The 22,652-nt window shown below is 24.3% G+C and overlaps 2 protein-coding genes across 2 annotated transcripts; one reads left to right on the top strand and one right to left on the bottom strand.

Moving 5' to 3' along the window:
• The first annotated feature begins 9,391 nt into the window (after positions 1 to 9,391).
• OCT59_019642 (uncharacterized protein) lies at positions 9,392 to 12,169 on the top strand. Its single transcript, XM_025318753.2, has 4 exons — positions 9,392 to 10,246; positions 10,324 to 11,027; positions 11,094 to 11,269; positions 11,356 to 12,169. Exons 1-4 carry the CDS (start codon positions 9,662 to 9,664, stop codon positions 12,069 to 12,071), a joined length of 2,181 nt encoding a protein of 726 aa, XP_025175395.2. The 5' UTR covers positions 9,392 to 9,661; the 3' UTR covers positions 12,072 to 12,169.
• A 4,965-nt stretch (positions 12,170 to 17,134) lies between these two features.
• OCT59_019643 (uncharacterized protein) lies at positions 17,135 to 17,917 on the bottom strand (the record flags this gene model as incomplete). The annotated part of the gene is made up of 7 exons (XM_066143672.1): positions 17,135 to 17,148; positions 17,228 to 17,286; positions 17,369 to 17,428; positions 17,503 to 17,565; positions 17,646 to 17,702; positions 17,780 to 17,837; positions 17,911 to 17,917. 7 exons carry the CDS (start codon positions 17,915 to 17,917, stop codon positions 17,135 to 17,137), a joined length of 318 nt encoding a protein of 105 aa, XP_066005400.1.
• Positions 17,918 to 22,652: the final 4,735 nt, after the last annotated feature.

The following is a 22,652-nucleotide window of genomic DNA, read 5'->3' on the forward strand; positions in this document are numbered from 1 at the left end:
AATATTTTTTTTTTACCATTTATAAACTATTTAACTAGTATAATAAATTATAGTTAATTGAATAGTTACAATTTATTGATTTTTATTGGTTTACTATTATTATAATATATTAATACATTCACATTTAATTTTTACTAATATTTATAGTTATATTACAATTAATAATATGAACTTTTATTTTCTTCAAATCAAGAGTTATTACAGTATTCTTCTATACCAACATTTTTAAATAATAAAAATGCAGAAAAAATAATAATTACTTAATAAATACCTTTAGAAACTACTTTAGTTGAAATAGAAAGAATTTTTTGTAAACTCAAAGTTTCTTGTTATATTCTATAATAAAAATAAAATTAAATATTGTATATATTATTATCAAATAAAATAACTTGCTTTTTATATATTTACTAATATATTATTTTTACCAATATTAAAAGAATTTGATCATGCTAGAAAAATCTTTTTTGTTACTTCTATTATTTCTTTTTCATTAGGCATTCTGTATATATTACTTGACTTCTATTAAAAAATAATATTCAGAAAATGCTATAATTTTCTAGATTCTGAATAACAGATTTTTTTGTTGAATAATTTAAAATTTTTATTAACAGTATCAATTTCAATTTTAGTAGTAATTATTTTAAGCATTTAATTTAAATATTCATTAATTTTTAGAATTAAATGAGTAATTAGTTATAAAATAAAAACTAAAATAATATATAATAAAAAAATTACTTTTAATATTATTAATAGGCTGTAAATAAAAGTTAAGTTTTGTATTTTCAGATTGTAAATATAAATATTTTGATATATCATGGCAAGGTTCATTTAATAATTATTTTAAATTTATTAGATAGTATGATAAAAATTTGTAATTGGTTTATTTTGCCTTTTTATAACATAAATTTAAACCACCTTATTTAATCATAAAATAAAAATGAATAATTATTATAAAATAATTTGCTGATAGTAGAAATTTGATATATTTACATATAATTTAAACTAACTATTAATTTTTTTATTTAAAAAATAAATTATTAAATAATATAAAGTGTAAATTATTTATTTAATTTTTTAAAAGTAATTATAATTTTTCTTTTAGTTTAATTTTTTCTTTTTTTGGTATTTCAGGATTTTTCCTTTTAATTGTTTTTTAATAAAGACTTAGGTATTGGAATATTAATCAGCCAAATTTAAAGTTTTGGTAATATTAATTTTTTTGGACTTTATAAATCAATTAAATAAAAGAAATTGTTATAATTAATTTAATTTGTTTTGAATTTTATTAATTTAAGTTGATCAGCAAAGGTTTATTTATTAAAAATAAATAATGTAATATTAGTTATTTTAAGATGTAGTTAATTGGATGATTTAGATCTAATATATATATCTATTATATCAACTTTTTATATTTAATTCTAATTCATCAGAATATGTTTACACTCAATAATAAATAGTATTGTTCTCTTATATAAGTTATTTTGGTTATAAATCCTGAAAATCTAAATAGTTTTTACAGTTCAAATGCAATTATAAGATTAGGAATTTTATAGAAATTATAGAAGAATTTGACTAATATTATTTTTAGATTTTAATGTTATTATAATAGTAATACAAATACATTAAAGTACTATTCTTTTTTTAATAACATAGTAAATTTTATAAAATATTAAATAGATATAAAAAATAGAAAACTAATGATTTTTAATAAATTTGATAGTTAGTTAAATCCTATTTTATTGAGTTTAAATCTTTATCTAAAAGTATATCTATAAAATACTTTTTAGTATAACAAGTAGTTTAGTAATTATAAATATTAGAGTATTGTAATTAGTTGTTAATATGCACTTTTTTTTAAATAAACCTATTAAATACATTGCAAAAATAAAAAAAATATATATGGGCTGATTTGTTTACCTTTAATTAAAATATTAATTTTAATTATACAAAATACTATATAATATACAGTAAATTGGAAATGAGTATTAAAAAATTTTTATTTAATGTTATTATACTATAATTTGGTAAATATTTCTTTTAAATTAATATAATTCTTAGCACTTACTATATATGTTAAAAATTTATATCTCAACTTAAAACGTAAATATCTCCAGATCCAGTGATCCAATTGGCAAGCTCTTTTTTCGTTCATATAGACCAGATCAAGGGCTTTCCAAGAAGCCTAAATTTATAAAAAATGGATCAGTGAATCCAAAGATATTTGCATTTAAGCATATTAAAAAAGTTTATACCTCAACTTTAAACGTAAATATCTCCAGATCTAATAATTCAATCGGTAAGCTCTTTTTCGCCTATAAAGTCCAGAACAAGGGCTTTTCAACAAGCCTAAAATTATAGAAAATGGATCAGTGAATCTTGATATATTTGCATTTAAAGATGGTAATACAAACTCTGACATAAAATAATTATTTTTATTGTTTGAAAATATTTATTATGATACCATCTTTTATATGATATTTTTATTATACTTTTATAAACATTTATAGCTATTAAGGCTATATAAATTTTTATTTTACTTTATATTTTATTAAAATATACTTACTTTTTAATAAAAATTTCATATATATGAGAAATGGGTTTTTTATTAGTGAAATGGGGTTTTTCACAGCTCTTTTCAGTTACATTTAATAATTTAAGTTTTGCAAATGTAAATTTTTGTTCAACTTATTATTTAGTCAAGTGATCATCAATCAAATGATTTTTTGGTATTACAAAACAATTTTGAGTAACAAAAATTATGAAAATCAATCAATAACTCTTTTTAATGCAGTAGACAAATCAGTCTATATATAGGGTTGATCACCTTATCTCAGTAGTTGGTTATTGAGACCCTCATTAAGCTTGAGTATGATGAGATCGCAGGTTCGATTCCCATGATCACGGAAATAAAAAGAATTTTACTGCAAATGCTACTACCAATAGCGTGAAGATACAGGAATTAGGTAGTTAGACTGCACCATGGTGAATTAATGTGTACAGTTAGGCTGCACATTTCAACAAAGGGTCATAGTGTCCTTCTAACATTCCCTATGAGGTCATTGGGATGTTTGGAGTCCTGTCCATGAGGTCACTGCTTGCATACTTTAGGGGTAATTTCCTGTCTAGATGGTCATTCAAATGATACCGCTTAAGGTCCAATGTGGCTAGATGGTTATTATAGATGGTAAAATTCTAGGTGCAATGACTTTGTGGTAGTTTACCTTCTAATAGGTTTAGGCCAACTAGGATATTCCCAAACAGACAGATGTACTAGATGAGGTATGGGGTTCAACTCCCTACTAGGCGGGTACGGGTGGCAGCTGGAGTGGTAGGGTACCACTGAGAATAATCCCAAACAAGCAAGTTTGTACTATCTCATGTTCTCTCTGTCTCAGTGGTCACTACTATACCATTGGCGGATTCACAACTGTACCTTGGGGCTAAGGAATCGTGGGGCTGTAGCGGTGCCTTAAGTAAGTCTTAGTTCAGTTCTGAAGTGTGAATGTTGGTACAGAAGGATTTCTAGATGATTGCCATTACATCTGACACTGAAAGTTCTCCATTACTAAGACAGGCCAGGGTGGCATAATATAAATTCAGTTGCTTTTGCCTAGAATGGATAAAGGATGAGTAGGGGTTATAGCTAGCCAGTTAATATTCCGTTGATGGATAGGGACTATCCTGAGGTCAAACTAAAATGGCAGTTGTAGTGATAATAAGATTTGCCTACTGACACCAGTTGGATGGTAGTCATTGGTAAACGTTGGACTACCATGCTATAAATAGGTTCTTAAATGTGAACCTTTACCTTGAGTCAAATGACAAATCAGCCCATATGAAATAAAAAATATATATTTGCTTTTTAAAAAATCTATTATTTATATATTATATATAAGTAAAATTTTTTTTTTTAAAATTCTTTACTAAAAGAATTATTTTTATAAACAAAAAAATATTAGTATTAATTGTCTGGTTTAATATAAGATTTTTTTTAAAAAAAAGTTTATAAGTAAAATAAATGTAAATCTAATTATCTAATATTTCTTTTCTAGCACTTATCTCATATAATTAAAAAATTTTATTTAAATTTAATAAAATAAAAAAAAATAAAAATATTTTATTTAATTATATTTTTAAAAAAAAATTACTAAAATTCACTTGTAAATAATAGTTATTATTTTCTGATTAGTACTATTTATATGATTATGCAAATGTAGTTATTCCTACTAAATAGCAAATTTTATATATATTTATTTATCTATTTCTAGAAAATTTTGTGGTAAAATTAACTATTAATTATACTATAATAGACTGATTTGAAAATTTGAATAATTTAGAAAGATTTGCATTTTTCAAATGAAAAAAACTTTCTTTTAATTTATTTGTAATTTTAATATTATTTTTTAAGTGTAATAATAATAGTTCTGAAGCTTTTAAAATTCAATTATCTTTTTAAAACCTTTTAAAATAAAAAAATTAAGTGAAAGAAAAATAAGATTCAATAATAAAATATATTATATTATTTTCACAATATATTATAAACCATTTACTATTATATAAATAGCAGGAAATAAATCAATTATCTTCTAGTATGGCTAATTGGAATAGTAAAATTTTACTTAGAATCAGAATATAATCAGCCTTCAACTGATTATTTATCCAATTCTAGTAAAATTTTACTTATTTCTAATTAGCTATAAAATAAATAATACTTATACTAGCATTATAATGTATTTTTAACTAAAATTAAAAATTTAATAAAATATTATTATAGTTAACATTATATTATAATTTTATTATTAATAATATTTAGTAGTATAAGACTAAGTTTAACTTGAGGTGATTTAATTCAGGTGATTTAACCTACTAGTAAATTTTATATAATTATATAAATTATTCAATCCCTATCATGTGATAAATTTGATTGGGCTGACTAATATTTATAGTTACACTATCTGTTTATATTATTTTTTTCGTATTTTTCTTCTTCTTATTTTTTTTTTCTTTCTGTTTCGTTTTATTTTCTTTCCTTTTTCCATTCCATTTTCTTTTTTTGTTTATTATTTTTATCTGCTTTCTTTTTTTTTTTTAGTACATTTTTTTTAGGTTTTTAGGTTCTTCTTAGATTTTACAACTTCTAATATAATATTATATCTTAATGTGTTAAAAAGATACGTTTTCTTTTTTTGTTGATTTTATTTTTTAATTTTGTTTCTTACTAACTATATTTTTTTTCTTTATGCCGTTCTTTAACTCCTTTCTCTTTAACATTATATGACGCAGTTTGCTCTTAACTTGCTTTTTATATTTGATCATTACCATTTTTTATGAGTTTGCTCTTTAACTTAATTATGAGGGGTTTTTTTTTTCTTTGTGATGGATATCTTTTTTTATTCTTTAATCTTTAGGTTCTTGCTTATTTTCTAATTTTTATTTTTTATTAACTATCTTTTCTTTACTCTATACTATTCTTTGACTTAATATGTTTTACTTTTCTGTCACGAATTTTACTTTTTGACTTCATAGGTTTTATCATTATTTCATTCTTAACTTTTTACATGAGTTTCATTCTTTATTTTTATAGCTTTATTCTTTTGTTTGCTTTGTTATTATCATGTATTTTTTTGTGTATATGTACTATAATTACTAGTCCTGTTAAAAATAAATAAAATGAGTTTTGTCTAATTAATAAACTTTGATTAAATTATAGTACAAAAAAATTTTGCGAATAAAAGTGTTGCAAATTTTCAGTAATGAAAATAAATTATATTAACCAATTAAAATTGATTGATATAAAATATAAATTTTTAGGAAGAGAGTGATTTAACTTGGATTATTTAACCCAGGAGGCAAGTTAGCAAAACTCTATTTAGTAATATTTTTAAAAAAATTAAAAAATAATAAAAATAAAAATAGTAATGAAGAAAATAAATTAAAAAAAAAATTTTAAAATAATTTTATTTATAGATATTAATTTATAGCAACTTTATTACTATAGTGACCCTAATTATATGACTTTATACTCTATTTTAATTAATTAACTTTTAATTAAAAATTTACAACAATTTAATTTGCAAGAAGTTTTTGGATTTTACATAATAAAATAATAATATACTATATGGTTAAAAATCATTTAATTAAAATTTACTAATAGAAAAATATTGTAAAATTTATATTTTATTTTTAATAGAACTAGTAATTTTAATATATAAAAAAAAAATATGATAATGATAAAATAAAAAGTAAAATCAAGATGAAGAACAAAATACATAAAAAAAGTTGAAAAATTAAATAATAATGAAATCCATAAAATCAAAAAACAAAACTTATGATATTGAAAAGTAGTTTAGTTTTGCAGAAGTAAAAATTTCTTTGATAAAAACCATTTTCAGTAAGTAACTTCTTTAAAACTGGGAGTTTTTAGTCTAAATGAGTTTTGAAAGAATTTCTTTAAAGTTTTTAATAACTTAAAAGTACTTTACAATTACTCAACTGACTCAAGTAAGAAAAACTAAGCTTTTTCTTTAGCTATTTTCCACTGAAAAAAAGTTTAAAGATCAGCAAATAAGAAATATAGTTTAAATTTTTATATTTATTTAATATAAAATATCATTTATTTCATTTATTATAAATAGATTTCCATAATATATATCTTTTTTATCAAAAATTCATATTTTTATTAGAAATAATTTATTTATCGCACGTGCGATGCAAATTTTTATGTTTATCATTGCCATTTTAAGGGGGTGGCGATGTATAAGCAGGTTGATCAACATAAATAATTTACAAAAAAGGAAAGTGGCGATGCATCACATGTGCGATGAATAAATTTACTCTTTTTATTAAATATTAATTATATGGAATTGTATAACTTTTTTTAAAAAATAAATATAAATCTATATTTTTTTTATAGAATTGTATTTATAGTTATATAATTTTTTTCATTATTTGTATCAGTCATAATTCTTTTTTACTTATATCATATATTTTTTTCTTACATGTTGATTTTATTAATTAAGATATTAAAAAAAATTATAAAAATTATAGTGAAAGTTTATATTTATATTTATATAATATATAATTAGTTTTAAAAAATCCAATTTGTGCAAAAATTTGTATATATTAAAACTATTTTATAATTCAACAAAATTTATGAATAATTTCTTTTTTAAGTTGGTATTAAAGTATATTAATAATAAATTTTATTTAATAAATATTAATATTAAAAATACCAGTTAATAATTAAAGATTAATTTTACTTTTTACAAATTAGGATTTAAGGTATTTATTCCATTTACTAAAAAGTCTTTTATTTTTTCCACCTTTTATATATTTTGAAATATTTCTGTAAAAATATTATGCTTGAGAAAATCTTTACAAATACTGAATACTTGACAAAATACTATACTTATATACTACTACTTTCTGACAAAGTTGTTGAGATGCTAACTCCTGAAGTCTAACTAACTGATTTCCCATCATCTTTACATAAATGTTAGAACGAATTTTTCATTGTTTAATTTTTCTTCAAGCAAGATTTCTTCTACTTGTTCTTTTATTTCAACAAGAAGCAAGAATTTGGAGATTTATTTTTTGATAATTAATATTTAAAATATTTAACTTATATTACGGACTTTAGTTAATTCGCGATTCCGCAGAAATGTGTGATTTATTTATGGAAAGGGTCAGCGTGATGAGTAGAAGTGATAAATAACACGAAGGCCAAGCACGTAATTCAATGGGCCGAGATGCTTATTCATCACTTGAGTATACTTATGTTACAACACTGCTAAATATCACCATACGCTACTCAACACGCTGACACCTTTTATATGGACATGATCTGCACTATTTCACTAAATTACTTCATGTGATTTTTTCATGTTAGCAAGGACAAGAACGAAGCAACATAATACTACATAAGCTTTGTGCGAAAATCGTTGTTACCCGTTATAGAAGTTGGCTAGTTATCGACTTAGAGGCGTCTTGAAGATTTTAGACTTTTCAGCGGTACATCTATTGCAGATTGCAGTCATAAAAAGAGCCAATCATGTAAAGTCTTTAGTATTTTTTGTTTTAAAAAAAAAATTAATTAATTAATATTAGAATACGGATATCTCCAACATAAAACCCCTCGATTTTCCATTTAAAGAACATCTAGAGAAATAATAGTAATAATAACAAATGTGGATAAATCTGGACATTAAAAATGTGGCAAATTGATATTAAGATATTGTTCTTATTATGTTATTGTTAGAAAGTATAATCAACCGATCCTATCACAAATATAGAACCATAGTCGCACTTATAATTCAGAAAATATATAAGCTTGTGATTGAACCAGAGTGTGCATTTAGGGGTGCATTTAGAATCAAGTGTATTTTTTATATTATGCTCAGTAATATCCGAAATACATTATACACACTTTCTCTGTAGACTGGCGTAGTTAATCCTCTTGTCCAAAATTAATTTAATTCTTTATTTATTTGATATGCTTATAATAAACATATCAACGGCTTATAAGTAAACATTACTGAATACGGTCGACTGAAGATACTCAGAAAGCACTTTAGTTAACCATTATTGATTATATTAAAAAGAAAAAAGGTTTAGCTACAACATATCATATACGTAAATAATTATGACTAATAAAGGTTTGAAACTTTAATAAATGCATTATCTCGTTATTCTAAAAATAATATACCGGAAAAAACAAGATGGTTTCGTGCCAATTTGCCAAATAGTATCAGATGCATCATAACATATATTGTATTTTACATTTATGATAACATATTTGGAATGCAATTGGCTTTGGCGTTTACGTGAGAGTAAAGTTTAATTTCACTCGTTAATTTATATTATAATACTGCGGTAATCAGCAGCCTATGTATTATAATTTGATCTGCATGTTTCGTATTTTTATATTTGAATAATTCATTGTATCCTAAAACAGTAAAGAATGTATGCATGTGTGCTTTATATATATTGTATGTATAAAGCTCCCTTGATAATAATAATAATATTTATAGGGGGGAGAGAAAAACAACGAAAGTATAGAATGAACAATAATAAATATAGTGATACAAGTTTTAAAAGTTACGTTTCATTTTTATTTTTAAACTCCTTGATGAAAACTTGGATACTATCATGCTGGTACGACATTTCCTTTTTTAATTAGGTATGACCGAAAATTTCCGAATTTATTGAATAAATGCTAATCGTCCAACTTCGTTAACAAGTTTTAAACAAAGAAAAAAAATTTTCTAGGGTTTTCCTGAAAGTGTGTCAAAAAAAATTTTTTGGGGTATACCTTTTTTTAAAAAAATTTTTGTTTTGACCTTTTATTTATTTTTTTTATGTAATTAATGTTACATATTATATTAATTCCTTTGTTAAATATTATTCGTCTGTATTATTATGGTAGGGATGGATGAAATATAAATATAGGTCAATTTTTGTGAGGTTTTTTTTTTAAAAAAAATTATTTTATAGAAAAAACCTGCACCTTGAAAAAAACAAAAATAAATTTTGATAATTTATAATCAAACGAAAAAAAAAAGGTTTATAAATTTTGATAATTTATAACCAAACAAAAAAAAAATTAAAAAGAATAAAATAAGATTTTGATAATTTATTATTTCTAAAAAAAAAATAAAATAAAATGGTGAATGTACACGATACTTTATCTGCAACTCCCGAAATATTAAATGGGACGATTGAAGTAACAAAATCTGTGGTTGAATTAGGAAGTAAATTGGACATAGCAAAGGGTGCAATACAAGTAGTTGGCAATGCAGCTGATTCAATCACACCTTTTATTCCTTTGATAGGTTTGGCGACAACAATTATTAATGAAGTTATATCTATCTATCAACAAGCTGAATATAATAAAAAGATAATTAGTGCTTTATACGATAGAACAAAATTAGCAGAATATGCCGTTGATACTTTGCAACGACGCAAAAAATTTTATGAAAGTAATTTTAAACGTCAAGATTGGTACGACGCATTTAATCGTTTCGTGGACGTTTTAAAGGATATTAGAAACTTTGCCAAAGAAATATCTACAATTCGTGGGTATCAAAAGTATCTTAAAAGTTATTCTATTAAAGATAAATTCGAAGAACTTTCGGTAAAATATGACACTGTTATGAAAGATTTGAATTTTACTTTGGCTGTCTCAAACGAAGAACAGAGACGATATGATAATGAATGTTTAATGGATGATGTTGCTGAAATGAAAGAAGTAAGTTTTTTAAAATATTTATATTGTCTTGTTTAAAAATTTGCTAAGTTCGAATATTTTTTTTTTATATTTCGCAGTTTCTTCAAAACATTGATGGTGGTGTCATAAATACCAATCAAATGATGAACACTGTTATTGAAGAATTAAGACTTATGAGAATAAGCTTAGAAAGTGGAAAGGGACCAGTGACAAAGCCTAAACAGATAGCTCAAAGCGATTTAACGGACCCTTTGATTGCAGATGATTCCGATTTTCGTGGTTCTAATAAAAAAATTGTAAGAAAAAGTTATAAAACTACTATAAATGTTGCCTGTATACCTTTTGTATTAAATGAAATGGATCAAGAAGGATACGACCGAAAGGACAAACAGCTTGTCATTTTATCTAAATTGTCTGAATGTACGAATATACTTAAATTTTATGGATTGGCGAATTTAGATGGTTTAAATCATTTAGTAGTGGAATGGGCACAATATGGGACTTTGAGAGAGACTTACGAAGCGTATGATATTCCTTGGACTAGAAAATTACATATTGCAACTGATATATGTCGGGCAATCACTTTCTTACACTCTGCAGAAATTTATCATCATGATTTACGATGCGAGAATGTTATGTTGACGGATCATTTAGAACCGAAACTTGCAAACTTTGAATATGCACGCGGAGCATCTGGCACAACTTCTTCAATTGGTGACTTAATGAGAATAGTTCATTGGTTAGCTCCTGAAAAAATGATCGATAAAAACACTCGATATACTGCTAAATGTGAAATTTTCAGGTAATTTATTTGCATTAATAAATAATTATTTTAAACTATTTAATTAATTTATTAATCCTATTACAGCTTTGGAATGCTACTTTGGGAGTTAACGTTTGAAGTAAGTCCATATCAAGGATGGGACATGGATAAAGTACAAGCACATGTCCTTCAAGGCAAGAGAGAAAAAATTACATTTGGACCCGCCGCTAATGAACGAGAATCAGATATTCAAAAGTGTTTAGAATATGTTATAAGAGAAGGTATGTATAAAATTGATACGTTTTTCTGGATTAATTCAGGTTTATGTAATAATTTTCGTTTTATTTTCTTTTTTTAATTATAAAAGCGTGGAAACAAAAGCCTCAATGTAGAATTTCGCTTCTAAACCTGTTTAACACACTTGAACGATTACAAACCAAATATAAAAATGTGGTGGAACAAGAGTTAGGTTTACTTCCACAAAAGACTTTGGACTTAGATGGTACAGGTACTCCTATATTTAGCGATGCAGATGCTGAAGGGGAAGGAATGGAACTACCTGAATGCGAAAATTTCACGCTTGATTTTGAAATAGATACAATGATAACACTTGAAGAAGGTATAAAGGCGCATAAAAACCGTGATTATGACAAAGCTTGGAAATGCTTTGAATATCATGCATTAAATGGAAGCGCATACGCGAAACATTGGATGGGTTATTATTTATGGGAAGGGAGATCTGTTGAAAAAAATCAGGAAGAGGCTGCTAGATTATTTAAAGAAGCAGCTGATAAAGGTATTCATGACGCACAACTTCGTTATGCATTCACACTTCAAAAGAGCTTAGGTAAGAAAAAGGAACGTGATGAATTTATTAAATATTTAACGTTGGCAGCTGACGGTGGAAATAGTACCGCTCAATTTAATTTGGGGGACGCTTATACAAACGGAAAATTAAACATACCAAAAGATGAGAAAAAGGGACTTCACTATTTGAAATTATCCGCTTTGCAAAGTCATCCAAATGCGGTTAAATTGTTAGGAAAAATGAAAGTAGATTTTAATAATGAAGAATCAACCTAAAAACATTGATTAGTAAATTATATATATTAATTGTACCCATTTTTATTTATTTGTAAATTGAAATAAAATATATAAAAAATTTTCTTGAATTAACCGTATTTGATATATGTTGGATACACTTAATAGATCCAATACTATTGTAAAATAAACAGCTGAATCAAAAAAACGAACCTACCCAATCACCACAAACTAAAAATTATTTAGCTAAAAAGAGTGGTGCTGTGGTGGTATACAAATAACTATTATAAATTTTATCTATTACAATAAATTGAAAAGTGAAGTAACTATATTAATTAACAAAACTTGGTTTTTTTATTATGCATTCGGAATCATTAGTAAAAAGAGAGGTATTAAATACTATTAGTAAAAAATGGCTGGTTGGTAGAAAAATATCAGATATCTAATATATCAAAATTTTTAGTGAATTTACATAAAGTTATATTAAAAACAGGTCAAAATTAAATTTTTCAATTGATATACTTTTAATAAGATTAAAAGATAATCACAAGTACTTCTTTAAAAGTATTATTATATTTTCAAAAAATTAAAGTATAATAATACAGTCAGACTTGTTTACAATCACTCCATATATAATTACATTCTATTATTACAATATTCCAATATTATAAAGCTAAAAATACATTTTTTATATTTACTATCAAACCTTTCAAAATCCTTTAATAATGATTTTTCACCATATTTTCTGATCACATTTTACTGGACTTAATTTTCAAATCTAATTGTTTCCAGTTACTGAATCAGAATTATTAAAAAAATCTAATAAATAGGTTATAAAATACTTTTAGTTAAAATCACTTTTTTTTTGCTAAATTTAAAAAATTATTTTTATAATATTTTTTTATAGAAATTTGTATTCTACATATCATGTATGCTATGTGTACATTTTGTATATACTAAAATTGATATGTAGGAATAATATACTTTTTTTATTTTCAAACATGATATTTAATTTATTAAACTTTTAGTGACTTTTACTTATTATTTTTCTTAACTTCCTACTTCTTTTATAATAAACTTTTTATACTATATATTTCTTTTATTATACCAACATAAATAATACAAATTCTATGACCAGTAGTGACTTTGAAACTAAATATTTTTCTGAAAATTTTCTTAAAAATATTTTAAAAGATAGTGACAATAATAAAAAAAATTAGTTTAAAAGCCTTAAAAAATAATACTGATTTAAGTTTTTTAACTTTAATCTTAGAAGTTAGCTTAAAATTTTCTATCTAAAAGTCTGCATATAATCATATTAAAAAATGGTTATTTTAGTAAAGGTTTTCTATTTGAAAAGAAAAAATAAAGAAATTGCAAAAAAAATGTAGAAATAAACATTATTATATTATTGTCAAGAAATATATATTATTAATAAAAAAAGAAAAATCAATTTAAACCTTTAAAATCCCAATAAACTAATTATAACTGATATGTTGATCTTTTAAAAACAATTCAATTAAAATGATTATTATCAATATATTGTTTAAAGGCAAATAAAACTTTTACTAATAATTTATGATAAATGATATATGTATATAGTTGTTTAAAGCTATTATCTATTAAATAAATATTAAAATTCAAATATAACAGGAAAATTTACAATCAAAATCTTTATAAAGTTATTTATAAGTATCATCAAATTAGTTCTTATTAACTAGATATAATACATCACAATTATTTAAATATTTTGAAAAATTTAAAGAAATAAATGCTTATTAGATAATTTATAAAAATTGGAATTATAAAACCAATACATTAATAAGAATCTTTTGGATTAATTGAAAATTTGATATAATATAGTGATGTAATTCTTAATGATAATACTCACTACTAATGCAAAATAAACTGATATAAAATAGTTCTTTTTTTTTATTATAATACTAGATAATAATACTATAAAATCTCAAATTATAGTATAAGTATTAATAGATAAAAAACAAAAAATACATATATTTAATTGGTTATTTCAATATATACATTAAATACTACTAGAATTATTCTAAAAGTTTTTTGGTAGATCATAAGATATTTGTAAAAAATGGAATTTTTAAGTTTTATTTGATACCTGAAGGTACAGGATCAAACTCCTGATTTTTGCAAGATATCTGAAATACTATGGTTTATAATATACAGTAATTGGCAGAATATTTTTCTATATATTTAATCTGAAACTTTTATTTTAAATTACTTTAGAACTTAAAAAATTTACAATTTTAAAAATTCATAAAATACATTATAATAAAATGAAGATATTTTTTATATTAGATTAATCTTATATTAATAATAAAGAATTTTAAATTAATATTTTATTATTTTTTTAAAAGTATTATTTTATTATATTTAATTTAATATATATTTCTATTTAATTAATTGTCTTTTGGAATTAATTATTCACTTGATGATTTTATTGAAAAACAAAAAATTTAGTAAATTACATTTTAGCATTTTTTAATGTCATATAATCAATTATTGATAAAAAGTCTTTGGGATGTTAATTACATAATATCTTTTAAAATACATCATCTTATTATTTTATTAAATAATAGCATTTATAAAGAATTCTGCTTATTACTAAGTTATGTTATTAGTAGTGTTTTGCACAAATCGATTTGTAATACAAATTGCTTCTAAAGGATAAAAATATATTTTACGAATAACTTTTAATCTAGCAGTTCAATTTCAATGATCATTTTTTTACTTTGATCAGGGTAATAAGAGCTATTAATTAAAAAAAAAAATTATCAAATTGGATTATTAAATCCCAAAATAAGGTTAAATTTTGAATCTGAATCAAATCTGAATTGAATTAAATTCAAAGGAAAAATTTGATTTATGCAAAACACTAATCATTAGTGATCAGTAGAAATTTTACTTTTATATAAAACCTTATCTTAGGATTTTCTTAAATTCTATTGGTTAATTAACTAAAAAGAAAAAAAATTATAACAATATAATATAAAATTTCCTCTTATAGAGAACGTCTAAAGCAGTGACAAATCATGTGACTTTGAAAAAAATTGTTTTTTCATAAATAAATTTTTGATTATTTCTTAATATATACTAGTATATGAAACATGCATCATATAAATTGACTATGAATAAAATTTTATTAATATATGTAGTATGACTATGAATAAATTTTTTATATAACTTTTTAAAATAAAGCCTTTGGCTATGCAAAAAACATTAATTCAACCTGATATAGTTTTTCTTTTAATTTTATTAATTTTCATTTTTCTTTTAATATAGATATCACTTCCCTAGTATAGTTTCTACCTCTTACTATGTTATGGACTAACAGGCCAATGAGACTATGCTTGGAAATAACTGAAAAGGTGGGCGGCTTCTCAAGTGGGAGTTTCACATAAAAATAAAAAATAAAAATAAAAATGTTTGGTAATTGAGTAGTCTTTTTTAATAAAATGTCAGATAGTAATTCAATATTGTTATAATTTTAGTTATTTTAATAAAATTAATTAAGTAAATTAATAGGTTTTGGTTATATTTCGATATATAAAAGTTTCGGAAATTTTGGATCAGTTTTGAGTTTCGAGTTTTGGGAAAAAACACCCATCCCGAAACTAAGTTTCGGTATATACCAAAACCTAAAGGGTTTTGAAAAGTTTCAGTTTGGGCCCCACTGGCATGTTTAGATTATTGGCCATTGGGATTGTATTATTAGGAATACTGAATACAGTTAAACTTTTATATAATGATATGTCAAGACATATATGAAATTTTTAGAAAATATCGTTATATCAAAGTTATACTGATATTTATATGTCCTCACATATAGTGGAAAAATAAAATTTTATCAGTATAACAAGTTTTTAATAGTATATTGATATATCAAAGTTAGACTGTATTCGTTTATAGAATCATTAATTGTCAAATTATTAGGTTATTTGAATTATCATATTGTTAGGATCAAGTGGTCATTAGGCTTGAAATCATTGGGTCATTAGAAGCATTAGATTTGTTAGTTATAAAAAAAACCAAATTAACTGCAATAAATATTGAAGTTATAAATGATAAAGAATATTGTATGCTATGTATTGAGCACAACTGCTTAAGCTAAATAAATTCAACTACAAGAATGTTTGTTAGTTTTATTTGGTTATTTCATTAAAATTTGATGGAGTTCATAATTCATTAAAAAATAATGTAAGAAATTCATTGGTTTAAATCAAAACTTTTATTTTTATTATAATCACATGACCTGTGTTTACACATGTAATATATAAATAGAAATCATCTAACTCTTTTTACCATATTAGTCACTGGACATTTCTGGCAACAGGGATGTCAAATGGATTTACTAATTAAATATGCAGATTGTTGATCACTTTTTTTACTATGATTTATTAGTGTGAACTTTAATTTTTATCCAATAAATATGCGTAAAAAATTTTTTTTTCTTACTCTCTAAGTTCTAACTGACACGTCGATATAATTTTCCAAGGGTTGTTTATTAATAACAAGTTAGAAGAATCTCTACTTGAAGTTGGCTATTTTTTCGTTAAAATACTATAAAGTTACAAACATATAGAATATTTTTCAAACTATAAAAGCCAATTTAACCTTCAAAATTATACTACTTCTAGTGCTCCTAACAGATCGGTTCAGACCGGATTCAGCTTAAATCTGATCCGATCTGATTTTTATTTTAATAGATCTGATCTGATCCAAATCCGATCAGATCTGGTTCAATTTGATCTGAATCTGGTTCAGATCCATTTGAATCCGATTTGAATCTGATCCGAATCTGGTTTGGATCTGGTCCTTGTCCTAAAAAAGGAAGGGAACGTTAATTACGTTCCTCAAGTAAAAGAAAAAAACAAAAAAAAGAAACGAACTTACCATAGTTCGTTCTTTTTTTTGAATCCTGGTCGTTCAGCTTCGTCTCACGTCCAGGTTTCCTAAAAAAAAAAGAAAGGGAACGTTAATTACGTTCCCTTAAATAAAAATAAAAAAAACAAAAAAAAGAAACGAACTTACCATAGTTCGTTCTTTTTTTTGAATCCTGGTCGTTCAGCTTCGTCTCACGTCCAGGTTTCTAAAAAAAAAGAAAGGAACGTTAATTACGCTCCCTAAGTAAAAATAAAACAAAAAACAAAAAAAAGAAATGAACTTACCATAGTTCGTTCTTTTTTTTGAATCCTGGTCATTCAGCTTCGTCTCACGTCCAGGTTTCCTAAAAAAAGAAAGGGAACGTTAATTAGTACGTTCCCTTAAGTAAAAATAAAAAAAAAAACAAAAAAAAGAAATGAATTTACCATAGTTCGTTCTTTTTTTTTGAATCCTGGTCGTTCAGCTTCGTCTCACGTCCAGGTTTCCTAAAAAAAGAAAGGGAACGTTAATTACGTTCCCTTAAGTAAAAACAAAAAAAAAACAAAAAAAAGAAACGAACTTACCATAGTTCATTCTTTTTTTTGAATCCTGGTCGTTCAGCTTCGTCTCACGTCCAGGTTTCCTAAAAAAAGAAAGGAAACGTTAATTAGTACGTTCCCTTAAGTAAAAATAAAAAAAAACAAAAAAAAGAAACGAACTTACCATAATTGTTCTTTTTTTGAATCCTGGTCATTCAGCTTCGTCTCACGTCCAGGTTTCCTAAAAAAAGAAAGGAACGTTAATTAGTACGTTCCCTTAAGTAAAAATAAAAAAAAACAAAAAAGAAACGAACTTACCATAGTTCGTTCTTTTTTAGATCCTGGTCGTTCAGCTTTGTCTCACGTCCAGGTTTATCTAAAAAAGAAAGGGAACGTTAATTACGTTCCCTTAAGTAAAAAAAAAATAAAATAAAATAAAAGAAACGAACTTATCATAGTTCATTTCTTAAATCCTGGTCGTTCCTTCGTCTCACGTCCAGGTTTCCTAAAAAAAAAGAAAGGGAACGTTAATTACGTTCCCTTAAGTAAAAAAAAATAAAATAAAATAAAAGAAACGAACTTACCATAGTTCGTTCTCTTAAATCCTGGTCATTCCTTCGTCTCACGTCCAGGTTTTCTAAAAAAAAGAAAGGGAATGTTAATTACGTTCCCTTAAATAAAAAATAAAAAATAAAAAAAGGAACGAACTTAAATCCTGGTCGTGTCGTTAGGCTTCGTTCATCCAGGCTTTCTACTAAAAAAGAAGGGAACCGTTAATTACGTTCCCTCAAGTAAAAAAACAAAAAAAAAGAAACGAACTTACCTAGTTCATTCTTTTAAATCTTGGTCGTCCGGCTTCGTCTATTCGTCCAGGAAAAGTTTTTTAAAAAAAAAAAAAATTTTTTTTTTTTTATTTAAAAAAATCTGATCCGAATCTGTTCAGATCAGATCAGATTTTCTTGTGTTATGATTTGATCTGATCCGAAATTGATCAGATCAGAATTTTGAAAACCGAACTGGATCTGACTCGGATCAAATCTGCGGATTCAGATCAGATCAGATTTATTTCGGAGCACTAACTACTTCTATTTAAGATCTCATTTTTGAACAAAACTAATATTATTTTAATTAATGGCCATCATATACTGTAGTTCACCCTCTCCATAGTGAATTTTTATATAGTGAATAACGCTATAATAAAGAAAAGTTCAGGTACAGATTTTTTTTATATATAATAAATTGACCCTCAGTATAGTGAATTTCTCACTATAATGAATTTTAATCTCCAGCCCATATCTGATGTGGAAAATGGATAATAGAAAAAAGTTGTTGATTAGTATAGGTAAAATGCTGATCAATTGGATACCTACCCGATTGGTAACTTTTTTTTTGATCGGTTACCTGATTTATTCAATAGTTAGAAATTGGTGTACACTTCAATCAGGTATCAATCAGGTTAATACCCGATTAATAACTATCATTCAGTTTAAATTTACCGATTGATTTCTATTGTTTCAATTAGACTATTGATAAACTATTTTTCTTTAACTAAAATTAAACTATTTTATACTATTGAAATTTACACTAACATTTTTTTCAAACATTTACTTTTGAAACTTAAAAAAAGTTTAAACTATTTCATACTATCTTTAACATTTTTTTTCAAACATTTACTTTTAAAACTTTTAAAAAAATTTTTTTTTTTAGGAAATTAGTTCTGTTTTGGATACTAGAATCCCACAAAAGTTTCAAACATTTTACTTTCAAAACTTTATTAAACTGAAAAAACCATTTATTTGAAAATATTAATAAACGATTTTTAACATTTTTTTTTAACATTTTATTGTAGGAAATCGGTTATAATGAATCCCATAGGTGAGTTTCGAAAAATGATTTTTTGAAACTCACTTTTTTTTTTAATATTCAATTGTAGGGAATCGGTTATAACGAATCCCATAGGTGAGTTTCGAAAAATAATTTTTTGAAACTATTAAAAAATGTTTTTAACATTTTTTTTCTAATACACTATTATAGGAAATCAGTTACAATGAATCCCATAGGTTAGTTTCGAAAAATAATTTTTTGAAACTATTAAAAAACGTTTTTAACATTTTTTTCTAATACACTATTATAGGAATCGGTTATAATGAATCCCATAGGTGAGTTTTGAAAAAATTTTTCAAAACTCTTTTTTTTTAATATACAATTATAGGGAATCGGTTATAACGAATCCTATAGATTAGTTTCAAAAAATAATTTTTTGAAACTATTAAAAAACGTTTTTAACATTTTTTTTTATTATTCAAATATAGGGAATCAGTTACAACGAATCCCATAGGTTAGTTTTAAAAAATAATTTTTCGAAATTATTAAAAAACATTTTAACGTTTTTTTAAAACGTTTTTTTTAATATTCAATTATAGGGACAAATCCCATAGGTAAGTTTCAAAAAATAATTTTTTGAAACTATTAAAAAACGTTTTTAACGTTTTTTTTCTAATACACTATTATAGGGAATCGGTTACAACAAATCTCATAGGTTAGTTTTGAAAAATAATTTTTCGAAACTATTAAAAAACGTTTTAACGTTTTTTTAAAATGTTTTTTTTTAATATTCAATTATAGGGACAAATCCCATAGGTAAGTTTCAAAAAATAATTTTTTGAAACTATTAAAAAACGTTTTTAACGTTTTTTTTCTAATACACTATTATAGGGAATCAGTTACAATGAATCCCATAGGTTAGTTTTGAAAAATAATTTTTCGAAACTATTAAAAAACGTTTTAACGTTTTTTTAAAACTTTTTTTTTAATATTCAATTATAGGGACGAATCCTATAGGTAAGTTTTGAAAAATAATTTTTCAAAACTATTAAAAAACGTTTTTAACGTTTTTTTTCTAATACACTATTATAGGGAATCGGTTACAACGAATCCCATAGGTGAGTTTCAAAAAAAATTTTTGAAACTCTTTTTTTTAATATACAATTATAGGGAATCGGTTATAATGAATCCCATAGATTAGTTTCGAAAAATAATTTTTTGAAACTATTAAAAATGTTTTAACGTTTTTTTAAACGTTTTTTTTAATATTCAATTACAGTCAACTCTCTTTATAGTCACACATTTGGGACAGTTCATATTTGGTGATTATAAAGAGATGTGACTATATAAAAAATTTCTTATATTTGTATATCATAATTCCGGCCAAAAATTAACATAATTTTAGCCAGAATTATACTTAAAACTTTATTGTATCGTAACTTCGCCAATATTAATCGTAGAGAGATGATCTTACCGCCATTCGATTCGTCTTGATGAGACGGTTCTAATGGTATAAAATACGTCGAAATCCAATCACTAGATTAATTTCCGAAATTAAAAAAATATTAATGGTTTTTGTGTAATAACTCTGCCAATATTGATCCTAGAAAGACGATCTTACTACCATTCGATTCGTCTTGATGAGACAAATCTAATGGTATAAGATACATTGAAATCCAATCACTAGATCAATTTCTCAATATTGATCACAGAGAGATGAGCTTACCACCATTCGATTCGTCTCGATGAGGCGATTCCAACGAGCTATAAATCATCATTTTACAATCACTAGGTACCGAGAAATCTAGCAAAATGTTAAATGGCGCAGTAAACGTAAATCAAGAAATATTATAATGCCGATGTTTAACATTTTGTTGAATAACTCGTCAGCCAGTGATCCGAAAAGGATAAAACTACCACCATTCGATTCGTCTCAGTGAGACGATTCTAACAAGCTATGATACATCTTTGTACGATTATTAGATGCCAAGTTATTTAATATATTCTTTATATAACTGTGATTATAAACGGTTCTTTTTAATATAAGATTTTTGAGGATAGGTGTGATAGTGACTATAGATAGATTGTGACTATATAGGATAGATTTTAATAATAAAGTGTTTTGAACATTCAACTGGTGTGACTATATAGTAGAATGTGACTATAACGGGAGTGACTATAGAAAGAGTTGACTGTATAGGGACGAATCCCATAGGTTAGTTTCAAAAAATAATTTTTTAAAACTATTAAAAAATGGTTTAATGTTTTTTAAAATGTTTTTTTAAATATTCAATTATAGGAATGAATCCCATAGGTAAGTTTCAAAAAATATTTTTTCAAAACTATTAAAAAAACATTTTTAACATTTTTTTTAAATGTTCTATTATAGGAAATCGGTATAACGAATCCCATAGAATCCCATAAGTAATAAGTTTCAGAAATTTTTTTTCAAAACTATTAAAAAAACGGTAATAAACGTTTTTTTATTATTCTATTATAGGGAATCGGCTCTGATAGATATATATACCGGAATCCCATAAGTAAGTTTTAACTTTTGAAACTTTTTTTAAAAAACTTTCTTTAATGTTTTTTTATTTCTTTTGTAGGGAATTTGCTCCAACCTGGATACCGGATTCCAGATAAAATTTCAGTATTAGTAGTATTTCTGATTTTGTATTTTTAATAATTAATAAATTTAAATTATTAAATGTAATTATTGTAAAATATCAAATAAATTTAAATAAAAATGTATGCAATTGGCAGATTTCTTATTATTATAAATTTATCAAAAAGTTATCAATCGGTATACTGATATGTCAAATAGTAAATATCCAGTAAATATCCTATTGGTAACTATTAATACCCGATTATACTCTATTGAATATCCCAATTGGTACCCGAGTATCCTCCTTTTGCGCCATCTTTTGGCAGCAATCGGGTTTACCCGATTGATGAAAATTTTTAAAAAAATAGGGACCAATCAGGTGGAATTCAGTCACCTGATTGGTTCCCGATTTGACATCGTTCGACTAGTGTAGTGAATATTATTCTGAAACATGTAATTAGAAATTTATTTAAATTATTGATATTTTTTTAATAAAATTATATAAAAAAGTTGAATGTGAAGTTTAGAAGTGTCTGTAAACTAAACATTTTTTGGTTCTGACGCTTACTGTATAATAAGGAATTTACCTTCTCAGCTATTTATCAACAGCGCACATATAAACTTCTAACCAAATTTTACAACAATAAAACTATACTAATAGTTGGTTTGTCACATAAAAATCTTTTTGAAAGAACTAATATTGGCAGAAGGATCTCAGTTTAAAGGTCAAAAAGTCATAGAAAAACCTTATATAGTGAAATA

Source organism: Rhizophagus irregularis, chromosome 29 (genome assembly GCF_026210795.1).
Source record: "Rhizophagus irregularis chromosome 29, complete sequence".
In the NCBI taxonomy this organism is placed as follows: domain Eukaryota; kingdom Fungi; phylum Glomeromycota; class Glomeromycetes; order Glomerales; family Glomeraceae; genus Rhizophagus; species Rhizophagus irregularis.